At 46.6% G+C, this 17021-nt stretch overlaps 1 protein-coding gene across 2 annotated transcripts in view; it reads right to left on the bottom strand.

Moving 5' to 3' along the window:
* piezo2b (piezo-type mechanosensitive ion channel component 2b) overlaps window positions 1–17021 on the bottom strand; it is an 825142-nt gene that overhangs the window by 234115 nt on the left and 574006 nt on the right. For both annotated transcript variants that reach the window (XM_078215732.1, XM_078215730.1), the window contains exon 18: window positions 8330–8466. In XM_078215732.1, coding sequence (XP_078071858.1) covers window positions 8330–8466 — 137 coding nt within the window. The remainder of the gene's footprint in view (window positions 1–8329; window positions 8467–17021) is intronic.

Here is a 17021-nt window from a genome sequence, read left to right as displayed (position 1 = left end):
TGACTGCCGGGTGGCTTCTCCCACTTGCCCTCACACTGCTGCCCGAGTGTGGGTTCCAATCAATGCAATCATCCTCCCCCAAGTGCGAGGGCCTTCAGGCCGCATGAGGCGAGACATAGCCCATTCCTGAATACCCTACTGTGTGCTGACAGCCCAGCCTGTCATGGGACCCCACTCAGGTAACTCATAGTCGCCCCCAGCACTGAGTCTCTTTTTTCCAAGCCCTCCCACCTTCTGGCCAGCCCCCACTGAGGAACGGCAGTCCCTTAGATGCAATATGGACAGGAACCCAGGAAGGAGGACACGGGAAGCACTGTTTGCATACCAATCTTCACAGCCCCTTTAAAGCAAGGGGTGGCCAGAACTGAAAGGAAGGCAAGGTTTGTAAGTGGACCCCCCTCAGTACACCTCCACTCCACTATTATGATTCTGGGACCCCTCCCTCCGAGTTGTGGTGTCCCTTGCCTTCACTCGGACGTGATCCCAGGTGCTAGTAGGGAACAGGTAGGAATCAGAAAGAGGTTAGTACTGTTGCCTCACAGCACCAGGGATCCAGCTTCAATTCTGGCCTCCGGTCACTGTGCCACACAAATATGGGAAGCAGTTGTTGTTGACTATTGTTTTAACATCAGAAATGCGGCTGCCAATTTGTACACAGCAAGCTCCCACAAACAGCAATATGATAATGACCAGATAATCGGCTTTAGTAACGTTGATTCAGGGATAGAAGTTGACCAGGCCACTCGGCAATAACTCCGCAATGGTGCTGCAGGATCTTCGACATCTGCCTGAGAAGACAGGTCAGGTCTCATTTCAACACAGTGGTTAGCACTGCTGCCTCACAACGCCAGGGACCCGGTTTCAATTCCGGCCTCAGGTCACTCTGTGCAGAGTCTGCACGTTCTCCCCGTGTCTGCATGGGTTTCCTCCGGGTGCTTCGGTTTCCTCCCACAGTCCAAAGATGTGCGGGTTAGGTTGATTGGCCATGCTAAATTGACTCCAGTGTCAGGGGATTAGTAGGGTAAATGTGTGGGGTTGCGGGAATAGGGCCTGGGTGGGATTGTGGTCAGTGCAGACTCGATGGGCCGAATGGTCGTCTCCTGCACTATAGGAATTCTATGATTCTATTCCAAGATGCAGACACATGTTGCACCAGGGCAGCATCAGTGTGCCGCACAGCGAATCACCACCACCTTCCTGCCTGGAACAATAACTCGCTAATGGGGCCAATCCAGGTCCATCACCCTGCTGTGATGTCAATGGGACCCATGGCAAGGGGTGTGGATAAGAGGGTGGGGTTTGAAGGCCCCGGGGGTTATGAATGAGTGGAGGTTGAGGCTGGTGGACTGCAGCGGAGGTGATGGCCTTGTGGTATTATCGCGAGACCATAATCCAGAAACCCAGCTAATGTTCTAGGGACCTGGGCTCGAATCCTGCCACAGCAGATGGTGGAATTTGAATTCAACAAAAAATACCTGGAATTAAGAATCTGATGATGACCATAAAACAATTGTTGATTGTCAGAAAAGCCCATCTGGTTCACTCATGTCCTTTAGGGAAGGAAATCTGCTGTCCTTACCTGGTCTGGCCTACTTGTGACTCCAGACCCACAGCAATGTGGTTGACTCTCAAATTGGTGATAGTGACCACAATTCGGTTACGTTCACCTTAGTGATGGAAAGGGATAGGCATGAACCTCGGGCCAGTGGTTTTAGCTGGGGGAAGGGTAATTATGAGGCTATTAGGAGAGAATTAGGAAACATAGGTTGGACTAGGAGATTACAGGGACTGGGAACGTCCGACATGTGGAGTTTTTTCAAGGAGCAGCTACTGCGAGTCTGTGATAGGTATGTCCCTGTCAGGCAAGGAGGAATTGGTAGGGCTAGGGAACCGTGGTGCACCAAAAAAGTTTCTTTGTTGGTTAAAAAGAAAAAGGAGGCTTATGTTCGGATGAGACGTGAGCACTCGGGTAGTGCACTAGAAAGCTTTAGATTGGCTAAGAGGGAGTTGAAGAGCGAGCTTAGAAGGGCTAAAAGGGGACATGAGAAGACTTTGGCGGATAGGGTTAAAGAGAATCCTAAGGCGTTCTATAGGTATGTCAAGAACAGAAGGTTGGTTAGGGCAAGTTTAGGGCCAGTTATAGATGGCAGAGGGAAGTTATGTGTGGAACCGGAGGAGATTGGTGAAGCATTGAACCAATATTTCTCTTCGGTGTTCACGCAAGGGGACATGAATATAGCTGAGGAGGACACTGGGTTGCAAGGGAGTAGAATAGACAGTATTACAGTTGATAAGGAGGATGTGCAGGATATTCTGGAGGGTCTGAAAATAGATAAATCCCCTGGTCCGGATGGGATTTATCCAAGGATTCTCTGGGAGGCAAGAGAAGTGATTGCAGAGCCTCTGGCTCTGATCTTCAGGTCGTCGTTGGCCTCTGGTATAGTACCAGAAGATTGGAGGTTAGCGAATGTTGTCCCATTGTTTAAGAAGGGGAACAGAGACTTCCCCGGGAATTATAGACCGGTGAGTCTCACTTCTGTTGTCGGCAAGATGTTGGAAAAAATTATAAGGGATAGGATTTATAGTTATTTGGAGAGTAATGAATTGATAGGTGATAGTCAGCATGGTTTTGTGGCAGGTAGGTCGTGCCTTACTAACCTTATTGAGTTTTTTGAGAAAGTGACCAAGGAGGTGGATGGGGGCAAGGCAGTGGACGTGGTATATATGGATTTTAGTAAGGCGTTTGATAAGGTTCACCATGGTAGGCTTCTGCAGAAAATGCAGATGTATGGGATTGGGGGTGATCTAGGAAATTGGATCAGGAATTGGCTAGCGGATAGGAAACAGAGGGTGGTGGTTGATAGTAAATATTCATCATGGAGTGCGGTTACAAGTGGTGTACCTCAGGGATCTGTTTTGGGGCCACTGCTGTTTGTAATATTTATTAATGATCTGGATGAGGGTATAGTTGGGTGGATTAGCAAATTTGCTGATGACACCAAAGTCGGTGGTGTGGTAGACAGTGAGGAAGGGTGTCGTAGTTTGCAGGAAGACTTAGACAGGTTGCAAAGTTGGGCCGAGAGGTGGCGGATGGAGTTTAATGCGGAGAAGTGTGAGGTAATTCACTTTGGTAGGAATAACAGATGTGTTGAGTATAGGGCTAACGGGAGGACTTTGAATAGTGTGGAGGAGCAGAGGGATCTAGGTGTATGTGTGCATAGATCCCTGAAAGTTGGGAATCAAGTAGATAAGGTTGTTAAGAAGGCATATGGTGTCTTGGCGTTTATTGGTAGGGGGATTGAATTTAGGAGTCGTAGCGTTATGTTGCAACTGTACACAACTCTGGTGCGGCCGCACTTGGAGTACTGTGTGCAGTTCTGGTCCCCACATTACAGGAAGGATGTGGAGGCTTTGGAGAGGGTGCAGAGGAGGTTTACCAGGATGTTGCCTGGTATGGAGGGGAGATCCTATGAGGAGAGGCTGAGGGATTTGGGATTGTTTTCGCTGGAAAGGCGGCGGCTAAGAGGGGATCTTATTGAAACATATAAGATGATTAGAGGTTTAGATAGGGTGGATAGTGATAGCCTTTTTCCTCTGATGGAGAAATCCAGCACGAGGGGGCATGGCTTTAAATTGAGGGGGGGTAGTTATAGAACCGATGTCAGGGGTAGGTTCTTTACCCAGAGGGTGGTGAGGGATTGGAATGCCCTGCCAGCATCAGTAGTAAATGCGCCTAGTTTGGGGGCGTTTAAGAGATCCGTAGATAGGTTCATGGACGAAAAGAAATTGGTTTAGGTTGGAGGGTCACAGTTTTTTTTTAACTGGTCAGTGCAACATCGTGGGCCGAAGGGCCTGTTCTGCGCTGTAATGTTCTATGTTCTATGTTCTATGTTCTATGCCCTTGAAGGGCAACTAGGGATGGGTAACAAATGCTGGTCAGCCAGTGATGCCCACAACCCACGAATGAATAAAAAAAGCTCTACACCTCCTATTTGGAGAACCTTGCTGTGATGAGAGCCTCCCTCGCCGCTCTGCCCTTCAGGATCTTTACCACTCCCTGTCGTCCATCCTCCAGCTCTTCCTTGGCCTTCTCCTCTGCCTCAGCATCGTCTGCCTGGTCCTCCTCCTCCTCCTCCTTTGGTGTGCTAGGTTGTAGAGCACATAGCAGACCACAATGATGAGAGAGACCCTCAGAGGGTTGTATTGGAGGACCCACCAGAGTGGTCCAGGCAGTGGAACCACCTCTTCAGCAGCCTGATGCACTGCTTGACGACAGACCAGGTGACAGCGTGGGCCTCATTGTCGCAGGGCTCCGTCTCTGTCTCAGACCTCCACGCTGGCGTCATCAGCCATGACTGCAGCGGGTAGTCCTTGTCCCCCACGAGCCATCCCAGCAGCGTGGAGTGGTCCTCAAAGACCCCGGGATGTCCAAAGGATGTAGCTATCCTGCACGTTCCCCAAGTGGCATGCTCACACATTCATGATATACAGCAGGTGGTCACAAACAATCTGCACGTTCAGGGAATAGGACCCCTTCCTGTTAAGAAATGGCAGCCCCTGATTGTATGAGCACTGCAGGGCAACCTGGAGATGTCTACAGTCCCCTGTACATGCAGCATCCTGGTGACGGCAGCAAAGTCTGCAGCTTCCTGTTGGGCCTGGCACACATAGAAGTTGATGTAATGCCCTGCCCGGATGTACAGAGCATTCATCACCTTATGGTTACACTTGTGCATGGAGGATTGAGAGATGCCACAGAGGTCACCACTGGAGGCATGGAAGGATCCGCTGTTGTACAAGTTGAGGTCCACCATCATCTTCACTGCCACGGGGAGCAGTTGTCCTCTTGTAGCAAGAGATGCTAGGTCTGTGAGGGCTTGACACAGGTGCCGCAGTGGCTCTTTACTGAGCTGAAGCCTGCGGTGGAACAGTGTCTGGCAGCTCATTTGGGTCCAATACACCCTGGATCTCTGTCTCCTGGGTCCCCCTTCAAGCCAGTGGGCAGCCATGTCCTGGCCCTGTCCGGCAGCCCCCTGTCCTCCTAGAATCATAGAATCCTTATTGTGCAGGAATAGGCCATCCGTCCCATTGGGTCTGCACCCACTCTCTGAAAGAGCATCCCACTCGGGCTTTCTCTTTCACCCTATCCCTGTAACTCCGTGCATTTAGCATGGCCAGTCCATCTAACCTGCGCATCTTTGGACTGTGGGAGCAAACCGGAGCACAGGGAGAATGTGAAAACTCCACACAGACAGTCACCCAAGACTGGAATTAAACCCAGGTCCCTGGCACTGTAAGGCAGCAGTGCTAACCACTGTGCCACCGTGCTATGGCCTCTGGCCTGGTCTGGCCTTCTCTCACCTCCTCCTCAGCAAGCATGTGAATTGTTGCCAGGTCTGTTTGTTCCATATTTGCAGGTGGCTGTGAGGCGGTCCACATTGGTGACCCCTGAAGCATAGACCTGGATGTCTGGTGCAATGATTTCCATGAATGGCTTGCAGTTCAGACATACGGTGGAGAAGCAACCCTATGACTATCATGAGATGATTTCCCATCGAAGACAGTACTGCAGGGTCCATGCAGCATGAGGAGCCTTGTTAACACCTGCAAAGTTCCCTTGATTGGGGCAACAACTGCCAGACCTGGTTCTTGTTACTGTTGGGTGCGAAGTGGTTCATGCCAGGAAAAGGAGGCTGAGAAGATAGCAAACCTTTTTGGCTCCAGGCACGAATCTGATTTTTAGTATCGCACACTATTTTCCGGCCTCGCCACGCTAATTGATGGGCAGGATGAGATCGTTAAATCACACCCATGAAATTTGAAGCCCTCTGAGGGATAATAATATGTAAATAAGAAGTTACGCAAAGTAGTTCTGTGCTCTATTCTCTGAAGTGGTACAATAATAACCTATCAGTGACTCATGGTCAATGGATGGATGCTGCTTGACCAGTTATGAAAGGCATTTATGGTGAACATATGACTGGTCATGATGACATGTCATATATGATACAGCTGTGCCCCCTTCACTATTGCCTGAACTCACCAAATCTACATTCCTACATTATAATATTTTGAAGATGTGGCTGCAATAAGACGACACTGAGTTAAGTGTATCCCTTTAACAGCACCGATTTGAAAGGATTGGTAATGAACCCACCATATTTAAAGGCATTGTGCATGGTCACTGACCGAGGTAAAAGGTTAATATGCCACAACCCTAGCAATGCCCCCCCACCCCCCGCAACCCACCCCACTTCCCGCCAACCTCTTTCCATTACAGAGTATGCATTAAAGTCTACATCCAGTGAAAGATGTCGGTGGGGATTCTCCGACCTCGACCACAGCTGGGATTCTCAGGTCCCACTGCTGTGAATGGAGATTTGGCTGGGTGTTAAATTCTCCGTTCTCATTGGCAGTGGTAGCGGGGCATGCAAGGCTGGAGAATTCTGGCCCAGATATCCTTTGATCCCCTTGTTTGTAAATGTTTACCACAAGTCTGTCGGGTTCGAGCTTGGCAACTCTTGGTCTTCCCTTTGCCCTTCATTGTTACCCCTCCTTCTCTACCCTCTCTTGCCCTTCTGCCTTCCATTGTTCTCCTTTATCCTACCCCACCACTGCTCTTGCACAGCTTTTCTTCCCTGTAGCTCTTCCCCTTGTCTGAGTTACCCCACCCTCCCCTTCATCACTTCATCCATAGTTGAAATTCTAATCTATAAAAATGGAAGCTGTGTGAGTCCCACATCACAATAGTATCCTTGTAGATTGTGGTGTCAGCCACTGGGTGCAGAGGACCCTTGCAACCCCGAAGCCTGGGCGCAGTACTGGTCAGTGTCTGAAAGTGGAGGCTGCCTGAGAACTGTAGCACATTGCCAATGCTGTCTGCAAGCACATCAAAGAGCAGGAACAGACCAACCCAAAGCTGCAGCAGTGTCAATCTGAAAGCAAGCAAAGGTGGTGCAGCTCTATGGTAGCTAGGCTATGTGTTTTGCATTCACTGCAAAGTCACAGATAAACAGAGGTCTGACTTGTACACATCACTCACTTTCAAGTGGGTTTGTGGCCGGTGTAATTTTCCAATTGGAAGGCGTGAGGACATTCTGGTGAGCACTGTTTTAATCAACATTTGTGAGCTGTAAATGAATGCAAATGGAATTCCATCCACTTGGCAGTGGGATGACTGACCCACCATTCGGAGAACTACTAACTGTTTATATGCCAATGGGTTTCCGACTTTTGGCCTGCTTCTAGATTCTCTGGTCCCGCCCACCACAAACTCACTGTGGGTGGGATAGAAAAATTCCACGCAAGAAAGAAACCAGAGATGACATGAGGATACATTTTTTATACATTAGGCCGGATTTCCCAACTTCGCCCAGCTGAGCTGAGATCCTCTGGTCCTGCTGCAGAAAACCGAGATTTAGTTGAGTGCCAAATTCTCCATTCTCGCTGGTAGCCATTAACAGTTGAACAATATTTAATAATGAAAGCGAGCAACTTTACTTTCTAGCTTATGATTGTTCTAGTTCCAATTCCCTTTTCAGGCTTGAATGCCACTTTAAATACAGTTAGCAACTATAAATATACTTGCTATAGTGAGTGTAGATAGTCTTGAAGCTTTCAGCGAAAATTAGTGTTAGAGCAGTTTGCAAAAACCTTTGTCTTCAAACACTTCCCAACTAAAACCCCAACTCTAAACTGCAAAATCTTCTTTCTCTCAGCTACAGACTCAGCTCTACACATTAATCACATTATCGCAAAACACTGTCAATCAACCTCTCAAGGAATCTTGTGTGTAAACCAAAGTCCATTAGCTCTATAAAAGTAACATTCCTAGCTGATATGAGTAATTAACTTGCTTTTACAACTCTTGAGCCATATTTTTACCGGACACATCGACTGCCTGTAAAATAAAGCTGAAATTTTAAGCATTCTGCAGAAACATATAATCCAAGAGATATATATAATATACTTATAGCAACTGCCTATCATCACACGTCTACCCTTACAAAAAACAATTCTCCCAGTCCTCAGATTTGGCTTTGAATTGCTGGCAATATAAATATTAAAATGTTGCACTGCCAATACCAAACTCGCCTTTTGATGGTTGAATATTTCTTTTGATGAATATATAGTTTTTTTGAAAAGTAACCATTATGTCTTCCTATTCTTTCATCATCTTCTTGTAACAGTACAGCACCAAATGCCATTTCACGATCTGGACTTACTTGTAAACAGAATAGTACAGGAATAGCCTCTAAGGATTGTGTTGCCAAGCTAACTGAGACCAAAAAAATGCTTAACCAAGAAAGATAAATGAAAAATATATCACCTGTAGGCTCCTCATCCTCTTCTTCATCATCTTCACCCTGCTCTGGCTTTTTATCCTCCATTCTTTCCTCTTTTTGAGCACTGGTGTTAAGATTCATCATACCAATGTCTGGGAGACTTCCCTCCTGGTTTACTAACCTGTTGGCAGTTATTAGGCCAGTTAAGAAAACATTAACTAGCATGTTTTTCCCCTTATTGGGAATAGGTGCAGACATTTCTCAACATAGAATTACAAGCACTTTATGCTATCTTTTGACATGTCTTTCCATATGATCATTTCTACATCAGAATACAGCAGATTTAGAATAACTGCTTGTATGAAGCAACTATCTAAAGCAGGTGCACATTAATATTGGTGCATCAATTCACAGCCTGCAGTTCATTGTTTTTATGAATCATGCTTAAACTTGACATTTTCCATGGGAAGAAAACTGTCAGAGTTTAAGTGGAGAGCATGAAATGACAACATATCAGAGCAAGCATTTCATGTCTTTGGAAGACTTACGCATTCTGACGATTTGATATGTATTGCTTGATTCTGTACAGAGTAATTCACATAGGAAGAAAAAGAGGATGAGAACAGAGATCTTATGAAAGAATATTTTTTTTTAAAGGATTTGCATGAAGCAGTTTATTACCTTTAAAATGTGCTGCTAAATGTTTCTCTCTGCATTGTATGCTTTTGGTACAACAGCAGTTTCTGTGCTAAAGCAGCGTGCTTTCCTGGTTAGGATAGTACATGCAATTCCCATCCATTGCTTATATTTGCAAAACATCAACACATTCAAATATTAATTGCCATTCCATATTTGATGTGTTTCAGACTGCATTGCCTTAATTTGTTTAGGCATACATTCAAAAGTTAACATTTTATTCTGCTTGCTTTGTTAGAATCGAAAATGACAAAATACTTACTTTCAATTTGCAGTTGTATTTGAATATCTTACAAAGTGAAAGAAGACACTTGCATGCTTTGAAAAATATACATCATGCACTTTCTCCACAAACTGCATTTGATAGCACAGTAGTTTAATAATAGAATCCCTATAGTGCAGATGAGGCCATTCAACCCATCGAGTCTGCATCTTCTCTCTAACAGAGTATCTTAGCCTAGCCCTCTTCCCACCCTATCCCTGTAAAGTTAATTTATTAGTCACAAGTAAGGCTTACATAAACATTGCAATGAGGTTACTGTGAAATTCCCCTAGTCGCCACAGTTGGGCGCCTGTTCGGGTCAATGCACCCAACCAGCATGTCTTTCAAAATGTGAGAGGAAACCAGAGCACCCGGAAGAAACCCACACAGACACAGGGAGAACATGAAAACTCCATATAGACAGTGACCCAAGCGGGAATCGAGCCCAGATCCCTGGCGCTGTGAAGCAGCAATGCTAACCACTGTGCTATCTTGCCGCCCCAGGCATTTACCATAATCAATCCATCTAACCTATACATCTTGGGACACTAAGGGACAATTTAGCATGGCCTGCACATCTTTGGACTGAGAGGAAACTGGAGCACTCAGAGGAAACCCACGCAGACACAGGGAGAACATGAAAACTCCATATAGACAGTCATCCAAGGCTGGAATTGAACCTGGGTCCCTGGAGCTGTGAGGCAGCAGTGCTAACCACTCTGCCACCCTACCACTGTGCACAAACAAAAAATTCCTTTAAAATTCTCTTTAAGAATAAAGGTATTTGTTGAGGGACTGTACATGACATTGTCCGTTGGTAATTGAAAGCAATATTTTACTTTGGCAATTAACTTTAATGAAGAACTGGACATGTAGCAACCACATGAACAAGGCAAGTAGGAGATGGTAATAAGCATTTGATTCATTTCTATCCCATTACCTGATTGTACAAGGACTAGAGGGCACAGATTTAAAACTTTGGACAAGAGATGAAGGGGAAACGTGAAGAATATTTTTCCACAGCAAGCAGGAAGGACCTGGAATTCTCCACCCTTGAGGTTGGTGGAAGCAGAAACAATCAATGATTTCACAAGGAAACTGCATGGGTACTTTCAGGGTTACCGGGGAAGTGGGACTGACAGTTCAGCGGGAAGCCGACATGGAATTGATGGGCTAAATGGCCACTTTCTGAGCTATAAACTCTGTGACCTAGATTTTCATTAAGTCAGAACAATTTTGGAGCCATTTAAAAATGTTGGCAGGACAACTACAGGAATTCCCACCCCCATTCTTGCCCTAATTGTCACTGACAGAAGGTAAGGGTGTGAGTTGTACCCTGCAAGGACTCACTCTGCACTCACAATTTGGCTGTCTACATTGCAGGTTTAGGCATCTCCGAGATCCACCTAATTCCCTTCAATTTTCGTGGAGTCAGACTTTTGGTTGGTCGATTTCAGAGGGGTCATGAACCATAGTGTGGATTTGGGAACCTTTTGAAAAGTTAGTTCAAAAAGTCTTCCTTGTGCCCCTCATGCCCCCTCTCACTAAATGCCAATTGATGCTCCCCATGCCAACTCAAAGGACAAAGAAAATTACAGCACAAGAACAGGCCCTTCGGCCCTCCAAGCCTGCACCAACCATGCGACCTGACTGAACGAAAACCCCCTACCCTTCCGGAGACCATTTCCCTCTATTCCCATCCTATTCATGTATTTGTCAAGATGCCTCTTAAAAGTCACTATCGTATCTGCTTCCACTACCTCCCCCTGGCAGTGAATTCCAGGCACCCACCATCCTCTGTAAAAAAAAAACTTGCCTTATACATCTCCTTTAAACCTTGCCCTTCATACCTTAAACCAATGCCCCCTAGTAATTGACTCTTCCACCCTGGGAAATGCTTCTGACTATCCACTCTGTCCATGCCCCTCTTAATCTTGTAGACTTCTATCAGGTCGCCCCTCAACCTCTGTCTTTCCAGTGAGAACAAACCAAGTTTCTCCAACCTCTCTTCATAGCTAATACCCTCCATACCAGGCAATATCTTGGTAAATCTTTTCTGTACCCTCGCCAAAGCCTCTACATCCTTCTGGTAGTGTGGCGACCAGAATTGAACATTATATTCCAAGTGCGGCCTAACTAAGGTTCTATGAAGCTGCAACATGACTTGCCAATTTTCAAACTCAATGTCCCAGCCGATGAAGGCAAGCATGCCGTATGCCTTCTTGACTACCTTCTCCACCTGCGTTGTCACTTTCAGTGACCTGTGTGCCTGTACACCCAAATCCCTCTGCCCATCAATACTCTTAAGGGTTCTGCCATTTACTGTATCTTCCCCATCTATATTAAACCTTCCAAAATGCATTACCTCACATTTATTCAGATTAAACTCCATCTGCCATCTCTCCACCCAAGTCTCCAACGGATCTATAATCTTCTGTACCATCTGACGGTCCTCATCCCTATCCACAATTCCACCAACCTTTGTGTCGCCCGCAAACTTACTAATCAAGCCATTTATATACATTAAAACAGGAAGTGGGCCCAGCAGGAGTCTGGGAAGGTTTTTGGAGGGTTTAAAAGTGCTTAACTTGCAGTTTTCAGCCTCATTGTTCCACAGGACCAGGCTGAGGAGAAGGTAGTTGGTTTGTTCACTACATTTATTTATTTATTTTAAGTTAAATTTGTGTAAAAAATCGGAGGTTTTTTTTAAAAACAGAAAGTGGGCCCAGCAGGAGTCTGGGAAGGTTTTTGGAGGGTTTAAAAGTAGGCCGCACTTTTGAGCGGGCAGCGTCGTTAGCGGGCAGCAGAGTGAGCAGGAGGCAGAGTGAAAGCTGTAGGGCTTTGGCTCACAGGGCTTGGGCAGAAAGGGCGAGCAGGGGTGAGTTAATTCATTTTTTGCTGTTTCTACCTGGTACTGGCAAGGTATCTAGAGGGGATGGGTGTGAAGGCAGTGCAATGTTCCTCTTGCACTATGTTCGAGGTGAGGGACGACGTCAGTGTCCCTGCTGATTATACCTGTGAGAAGTGCATCCATCTGCAGCTCCTCCAAAACCGTGTAAGGGAACTGGAGCTGGAGTTGGAGGAACTTAGGATCATTAGGGATGCAGAGATGGCCATAGACAGAAGCTTCAGGGATACAGTTACTCCGAGGAATGAAAATAGATGGGTGACGGTGAGAGGGGCTGGGAAGAAGCAGTCGGTGCAGGGATCCCCTGTGGTCGTTCCCCTTAGCAATAAGTATTCCGCTTTGGATACGGTTGAGGGGGACGACATACCAGTGGTGAGCCGCAGTGAGAGGATCTCCGGCACTGAGTCCGTCCCTGTGGCTCAGGAGGGTAAGGAGGAGAGCGGGAGGGCAATAGTTATTGGGGACTCGTTAGTTAGAGGGATAGATAGGAGGTTCTGTGGCAGCAAAAGAGACTCGAGGATGGTTTGTTGCCTACCGGATGCCAGGGTCCGTGACGTCTCGGACCGTGTTTTCCGGATTCTTAAGGGGGAGGGGAAACAGTCACAAGTCGTGGTACACATTGGTACCAACGACATAGGTAAGAGAAGGGACGGGGATTTAAAACAGGAATTTCGGGAGCTGGGCTGGAAGCTGAGAGCAAAGACAAAACATGTGGTCATCTCTGGTACGCTACCGGTGCCACGTGATAGCGAGTTGAGGAACAGGGAGAGAGTGCACTTAAACATGTGGTTGCAGGGATGGTGCAGGAAGGAGGGTTTCAGATACGTGGATAATTGGAACACGTTCTGGGGAAGGTGGGACCTCTACAAACAGGACGGGGTGCACCTGAACCAGAGGGGCACCAATATCCTGGGAGGGAAATTTGCTACGGCTCTTCAGGGGGATTTAAACTAATTTGTCAGGGGAGTGGGAAAAGGAGTTGTAGTCCGGAAGTCAGTGTTGAGGGTGGTGAGATATTGGGGAAGGTATCAAGGTCAAGGGTGGGTACCGGTAGACAGGAAGATGGGTTGAAGTGTGTCTACTTCAATGCAAGGAGCATCCGGAACAAGGTGGATGAACTTGGGGCGTGGATTGCTACTTGGGACTACGATGTTGTGGCCATTACGGAGACGTGGGTAGAACAAGGACAGGAATGGTTGTTGGACGTTCCGGGGTATAGATGTTTCAGTAAGTGTAGGGAAGCTGGTAAAAGAGGTGGAGGAGTAGCATTGTTAATCAAGGATAGTTTAACGGCTGCGGAAAAACACTTTGAGGGGGATATGCACACTGAGGTAATATGGGCTGCAGTTAGAAACAGGAAAGGAGCGGTCACGTTGCTAGGAGTTTACTATAGGCCCCCAAATAGTAATAGAGATGTGGAGGAAGAAATTGCTAAGCAGATTATGGATACGTGTGGGGGTCACAGGGTAGTTGTCATGGGGGACTTTAACTTTCCAAATATTGATTGGAACCTTTGTAGGTCAAATAGTTTGGATGGGGCACTTTTTGTGCAGTGTGTGCAGGAGGGTTTCCTGACACAATATGTGGATAGGCCGACAAGGGGTGAGGCCACATTGGATTTGGTACTGGGAAATGAACCGGGCCAAGTGTTAGATTTGGTTGTGGGAGAGAACTTTGGAGATAGTGACCACAATTCGGTGTCTTTTGTTATTGCAATGGAGAGGGATAGGGCCGGACGGCAGGGCAAGGCTTACAATTGGGGGAGAGGTAATTATGATGCGATTAGGCAAGAATTAGGGGGCATAAGATGGGAACAGAAACTGTCAGGGAAAGGCACTGATGAAAAGTGGAACTTTTTCAAGGAACAAATACTGGGTGTCCTTGATAGGTATGTCCCTGTCAGGCAGGGAGGAAATGGCCGAGTGAGGGAACCGTGGTTCACAAAAGAGGTGGAATGTCTTGTGAAAAGGAAGAGGGAAGCTTATGTAGGGATGAGGAAACAAGGTTCAGATGGCTCGATTGAGGGTTACAAGTTAGCAAGGAATGAGCTGAAAAAGGGGCTGAGGAGAGCTAGGAGGGGACATGAGAAGTCCTTGGCGGGTCGGATCAAGGAAAACCCCAAGGCTTTTTACTCTTATGTGAGGAATAAAAGAATGACCAGGGTGAGGTTAGGGCCGGTCAAGGACAGTGGTGGGAACTTGTGTATGGAATCAGTAGAGATAGGCGAGGTGATGAATGAATACTTTTCTTCAGTGTTCACCAAGGAGAGGGGCCATGTTTTTCAGGAAGAGAAGGTGTTACAGGCTAATAGGATGGAGAAAATAGATGTTCGGAGGGAGGATGTCCTGGCAGTTTTGAATAAACTGAAGGTCGATAAGTCCCCTGGGCCTGATGAAATGTATCCTAGGATTCTTTGGGAGGCGAGGGATGAGATTGCAGAGCCTTTGGCTTTGATCTTTGGGTCCTCGCTGTCCACGGGGATGGTGCCAGAGGACTGGAGAGTGGCAAATGTTGTTCCTCTGTTTAAGAAAGGGAATAGAAATGACCCTGGTAATTATAGACCGGTTAGTCTGACTTCGGTGGTTGGTAAATTGATGGAAAAGGTCCTTAGGGATGGGATTTACGACCATTTAGAAAGATGCGGATTAATCCGGGATAGTCAGCACGGCAAATCGTGCCTCACAAATTTGATAGAATTTTTTGAGGAGGTAACTAGGTGTGTTGATGAAGGTAAGGCGGTTGATGTCATATACATGGATTTTAGTAAGGCGTTTGATAAGGTCCCCCATGGTCGGCTTATGATGAAAGTAAGGAGGTGTGGGATAGAGGGAAAGTTGGCCGATTGGATAGGTAACTGGCTGTCTGATCGAAGACAGAGGGTGGTGGTGGATGGAAAATTTTCGGACTGGAGGCAGGTTGCTAGCGGAGTGCCGCAGGGATCGGTGCTTGGTCCTCTGCTCTTTGTGATTTTTATTAATGACTTAGAGGAGGGGGCTGAAGGGTGGATCAGTAAATTTGCTGATGACACCAAGATTGGTGGAGTAGTGGATGAGGTGGAGGGGTGTTGTAGGCTGCAAAGAGACATAGATAGGATGCAAAGCTGGGCTGAAAAATGGCAAATGGAGTTTAACCCTGATAAATGTGAGGTGATTCATTTTGGTAGGACTAATTTAAATGTGGATTACAGGGTCAAAGGTAGGGTTCTGAAGACTGTGGAGGAACAGAGAGATCTTGGGGTCCATATCCACAGATCTCTAAAGGTTGCCACTCAAGTGGATAGAGCTGTGAAGAAGGCATATAGTGTGTTAGCTTTTATTAACAGGGGGTTGGAGTTTAAGAGCCGTGGGGTTATGCTGCAACTGTACAGGACCTTGGTGAGACCGCATTTGGAATATTGCGTGCAGTTCTGGTCACCTCACTATAAGAAGGATGTGGAAGCGCTGGAAAGAGTGCAGAGGAGATTTACCAGGATGCTGCCTGGTTTGGAGTGTCGGTCTTATGAGGAAAGGTTGAGGGAGCTGGGGCTGTTCTCTCTGGAGCGGAGGAGATTGAGGGGAGACTTAATAGAGGTTTATAAAATGATGAAGGGGGTAGATCGAGTGAACGTTCAAAGACTATTTCCTCGGGTGGATGGAGCTATTACAAGGGGGCATAACTATAGGGTTCATGGTGGGAGATATAGGAAGGATATCAGAGGTAGGTTCTTCACGCAGAGTGTGGTTGGGGTGTGGAATGGACTGCCTGCAGTGATAGTGGAGTCAGACACTTTAGGAACATTTAAGCGGTTATTGGATAGGCACATGGAGCACACCAGGATGGTAGGGAGTGGGATAGCTTGATCTTGGTTTCAGATGAAGGTCGGCACAACATCGTGGGCCGAAGGGCCTGTTCTGTGCTGTAATGTTCTATGTTCTATGTTCTATTACAAACAGCAAAGATCCCAGCACTGATCCCTGAGGAACGCCACTTGTCACAGCCCTCCATTCAGAAATGCACCCATCCACTGCTACCCTCTGTCTTCTGTGACCGAGCCAGTTCTGTATCCATCTTGCCAGCTCATCTCTGATCCTGTGCAACTTCACCTTCTTACCAGTCTGCCATGAGGGACCTTGTCAAAGACCTTACTGAAGTCCATGTAGGCAACAGCCACTGTCCTACCCTCATCAATCATCTTAGTTACTTCCTTGAAAAACTCAACCAAAGGCAGTTGAAGTCACTCCATTCACATTGTCTGAACCTGAAAAGACTTGATTACCTGTTAAGACTCGCATTCCAACCATTAACTTGTAATTGCGTTTGTGTCTATATATGCCCTGTTTGTGAACCGAACTCTTCACTCACCTGATGAACGGGCAACGCTCCGAAAGCTCGTGCTACCAAATAAAGCTGTTGGATTTTAACCTGGTGTTGTGAGACTACTTGCAGTTAGTCAGTTAAGCCTTTTTAAAAGCCAGTCATTGTGAAGTTGGAAACAAAGCAAGTCCTGAATTCACATTTGGAAGCAACTTTGGTTATGTAAAGGAAAGGCAAATTTCAATATATTAGCATAGTAGTTTCTTCTGGATTTCTCTGAATTAACCTTTTAGAACTGCTTCTGTTCCAAGTTTTCCCATGTACCCTGTGCTATTTTAAAAAATTAATAACAGAGATTATGATGCCGCTGGAGGATTCAGTGCAGAACTCCATGTGGGATTAGATCTGATTAGGGGTTCAGGTACACTGAGCCATTCCTGTGACAAAAACTTGTACTGTGTTTTAGTTTATCATTGCTACAAGCATCAGTGTTTAGAATCCCTACAGTGCAGAAAGAGGCCATCTGGCCCATCGAGTCTGCACTGACCACAATCCCACCCAGGCCCTACCCCCATAT

This window comes from Mustelus asterias, chromosome 7 (genome assembly GCF_964213995.1).
Source record: "Mustelus asterias chromosome 7, sMusAst1.hap1.1, whole genome shotgun sequence".
Classification (NCBI taxonomy): domain Eukaryota; kingdom Metazoa; phylum Chordata; class Chondrichthyes; order Carcharhiniformes; family Triakidae; genus Mustelus; species Mustelus asterias.
This window is presented reverse-complemented; position numbering and strand designations above follow the sequence as displayed.